At 38.1% G+C, this 3949-nt stretch overlaps 1 protein-coding gene across 1 annotated transcript in view; it reads right to left on the bottom strand.

Moving 5' to 3' along the window:
- The window catches only part of LOC119586319 (condensin-2 complex subunit D3-like), a gene marked incomplete in the record, with an annotated part of 62579 nt that extends 60016 nt beyond the window's left edge, over positions 1-2563 (bottom strand). Inside the window, 3 exon segments of the mRNA XM_037935030.1 lie at positions 678-2021; positions 2023-2424; positions 2426-2563. Coding sequence (XP_037790958.1) covers positions 678-2021; positions 2023-2424; positions 2426-2557 — 1878 coding nt within the window.
- Between the last annotated feature and the right edge of the window lie 1386 nt (positions 2564-3949).

Here is a 3949-nt window from a genome sequence, read left to right as displayed (position 1 = left end):
GAACTTTTATCGTTGACATCACAATATGATATAAGATAATTATTGCATAAACTTGCAAGAATATATGGATAGTACAACAAATTCATTCAACCAAGAGCAAAACCAATGTTTTGTTACATAACTTAGATTCTGGAAATGAATCTTTCAATTTTCTTTGAAAAAAATCTATGGAGGCCCAATCTAGGGCCAAAAATCTCCTCTGAGTTTATTTTACAGCATGGGAATTTTATAGTAGTTAGTTTAAGAGCAGATGAAGCAAAAATGCAAAATTACTTAAACTTCTATATGTTGGTTTTCAAATGATATACCTAAATCTTACTATTATTTTTAAAAAAGTAATCTACTGCATGAATGATTAGACAGTAGTCCAATTCAAATAAACTGAATATGAACTGCATGTCCTAGTGGTTCATTTTGATGTATGAGAGTATTTTCTGTAATTTTAATAGAAAATTGTGATCTGAAACTTGCAAACTTCAAATGTCTTTTTTAATTTATTTATCTTTTCTGAAGAATTCATCCGACTAATTAATGTGCCAAAAAAGAAATAATAATAATAAAACAATATTGATTGGTGTGACTTACAAATACTTCAAGAATAAGTGGCTGCTGTCCTTAAGAAATATATCACTAATATATTCATAGTATACCAGAAAGCAATGAACTATAACACATACCTCAAGATTTTTATCTGTAAGCATCTCATTGTCAATTCTCATTAAGTTTTCTAGAACCTGTAGAGCTGACTTCCGTACAGTAACCTTGTCGTCCAGTGCCCGACGATGCAGCATGGAAACAACTAAAGAAGCATTTGGTAAATCAAGATCCTCATCTTCTAACTCAAGTGGAGATTCTATATTGATGTTGTTGTTGTCAATGTGTGGAGTTGTAAAGACTGTTGGCCGAGAGCGGAAAAATATTTGCTTCATGGCAAGTACAATGGTTGGGTTGGTAGAAAATGTGCATTCTGCCAATAAAGCCAATGCTTTTGAACGGACTGTGGCTCCACTATCTCGGCACCTTGAGAATATAATGCTCAATAAGAACTTATGGGAGAGAATATTTCGATCCGGGGGGACATTTACTGAATGATCTACTCTGACATTGTCAAAACTGCTACTGCTGCTGTCATCTTCAGTCTCTTCCTCATCCTCTTGACCCTCTCTTATTGTTCTGAGCCGAGGTTGTACCTCTTGAGTGCTGTTCTGTACTTGGGAAGTAGTTGAACCCTCAGCTTGGCGTTCCTCCTCACCTAGCATCTTTGAGATAACCTCAAGCAGGAAAAGCCTGTGACCTGCCTTTTCATTATGGGAGAACTTGAAAAACCATTTCATGAGCTTTGTGTATAATTGGATGGGAAGGTAGCGCAAGATTTCCACCACAGACTGAGCAGTTTTTTGCCTAAATTCGGCCTTGTCTGGTACCTGAATGCACAAGTGCTGGATAAGGATATATACACCTTCATGTGCTTCCTCCTTCACCTGCGTCAATATGTACTTGACAAAAATGAGGGAATGGTCTCGAATAACCCCTAATGATCGAGCTGACAGGTCTGAGGATCCTCGACTGATCATAAGAATATTGTACATTATGTGTTTCATAATCATAATCACAATTTTATTTACCTTACCATGAATGGGGTTGCATATGGACTGCAGTGCCACATAGGCATTATAAGCTAATGCTGTGACAGTTGCTGGGCCATGTCTGCCAACAAAGATTCCTTGTGCATTGTGGGTCTCCGACCGAGATACATCGACAAGAATACTAATGGTTTCATCCATTGACTCTGGTGAATGCTTCAATGAGAACCGCTGGGAGAGCCTCAAGAAATCATTAAGAAGAATATTCAGAGATCGAATGAGTTTGTTTGCCTCACTAGGAGTAAGCATTGTTATTTCAGCTTCATCGTCATCCTCCATGTCTGCCATGAGTTCCTCATGCGACTTCCTCTGGCTACCTCTGACAGTACCTTGACGCCCTTTCTTTGGGCTCACAGCTCCTACACGCAATTTAGTTGTTCAGACGCAGGATGTCTAGAGCTTTGAGGTACATGACAGGGTGGAACACACGGAAGGCATTGCTTCCTGGCACAGAGAGGAGGAGGAAATAGAGGCTGGCCGCCTGGATGCCCAGCTCGCGGTCCTCCTCCTTGGCATCGTACCTTTGACCTCGGAAAATGTAAAAAAAGAGAAGCGACATCAACCCTTTTAAATTCACATTTTCGGACAAATCGATCCAGAATCTGGTGTGTGCTTCGACCTCACCTCTCTCCTCCTCTGTAGACCTATTAAGGGTTGACGACGAAGCTCTCCTGTCGCTGTCGTCGTTGAGAGCTGGCATTGTGTCAATCCACTGCCTACAGGACCCGATCACAGCACTGAACAACCCACTGAAATTGGTGCTGCAATGGAGATCCTCGAAACTCCGGCGGCAAATCCTCCACCTCTGTGAAATCCGCGTCTATCACATTCTTTATCCATGCTGAATCGAGCTTGTCAATGGAGAATTTGAGGAGAAGATCAAGAACTTGCTGCGCCCGCCCGTCCACCGCCATCTCTGCCATTTTGAATTTGTTGTTGTTTAAAATATCTACATGAATCAACTTTTGTTAAGAACATTAATTCAAATATTTCTAATCTCTTTTGAGTGTGAAAAAATAAAAGAAGAATAAGATTTTAAATCTAATGTTAATTTCCACGTATTCAGGCTTAATATGTTCATAAAATATATACATGCAATTTTTTTCTGATGGTACTTGATTCAATCATTTCGACTTTTTATTTGATAATAAAAAACATAATACCATTCTAATCCTCGTAATTTTGCAATTACACAAAAACAATACATACCCATTCAAACTGTTATTTCCTGGCGCTAATTCCCGAATGTGTTTGTTTTCCCCCGGATGCCATATATTACTTGTACGCTACGTTAATTTCCGATAATATAGGTCCCTTTACAATTTTAGAATAAAGAAAAGATAACACAAATATGTGTTACTCTATTTAAAGTAATCCACTGTGCTACGTGTTAAGTCGTTAAACCATTTGAATTTACAACTTAAAATTGCTTATGTCAAGGTCCGCAATTCTAAATACCTAACAGTTTCTTAAAGATGACATTTTTTTTTTATATAATTCTACTTCGACCTGATTTCTCATAAACTTCATTCGAAAACATTGCTAGCTATTAATAATTATTTTCAAGCTGCAGAGGGTACTTGATTCTTGGTAGGGCAGATATTACTCTAGTCCATTGTCACTCTCACGCAATGTTCTTTATTTCTATCTAACTTCTATAAGTAAGCAATGACTAAATAAAGTTTTCGGCAGACTAACCACCTGTGAGTGACAGTCAGTGTTGCCAGATTAAGGAAAAAATATCCTTCTCGAAACAGCGCTACTTTTAGCACATTTTGCTATGTGATACTGTGGCAGCAGATAATGATCACCCTATGACTTTTTCTTTCCTTCTTTTTTTTCCTTTGGGGGAGTGGGTAGGGGGAATTCTCATTGAATTTGGATTTTTTTCAGTGGGTTCATTGAGTGCACCGTTTTCCAAAATTTGAGATACATGGAAGTGGACTGAATCATAAAGACAGTCATTCACAGTGCTTGTTTTGCGTAATTAAAATTACACACAACAGCATGCGATATCACGAGTCTTGCATAAATTACTAAAGGGCATTCTCTAAAGTGCATAAAGAGCTTGCAGAAGAGTGTGCCGTCGTCGCGAAGTGAAAATGTTAGATGTCAAGAGCAAGATCCATAATTCAGGGAGTAAAGGGAATCTTTTGGAATGTGAACTTCTGAACTTTTCTTGTGCAAAACGTTTCCTTGCAATCTCAAGTATATTTACCGATAATGGTAGGACATTTCGGAATGAAGTATCATTTGCTTTTTCCCATTTTTGGAAGAGCAACGACATATATAAGAAAAGGTAGAAA

This window comes from Penaeus monodon, chromosome 21, assembly GCF_015228065.2.
Source record: "Penaeus monodon isolate SGIC_2016 chromosome 21, NSTDA_Pmon_1, whole genome shotgun sequence".
In the NCBI taxonomy this organism is placed as follows: Eukaryota; Metazoa; Arthropoda; class Malacostraca; order Decapoda; family Penaeidae; genus Penaeus; species Penaeus monodon.
The sequence above is the reverse complement of the archived record's forward strand: the minus strand, read 5'-3'. Positions and strand labels throughout refer to the sequence as shown.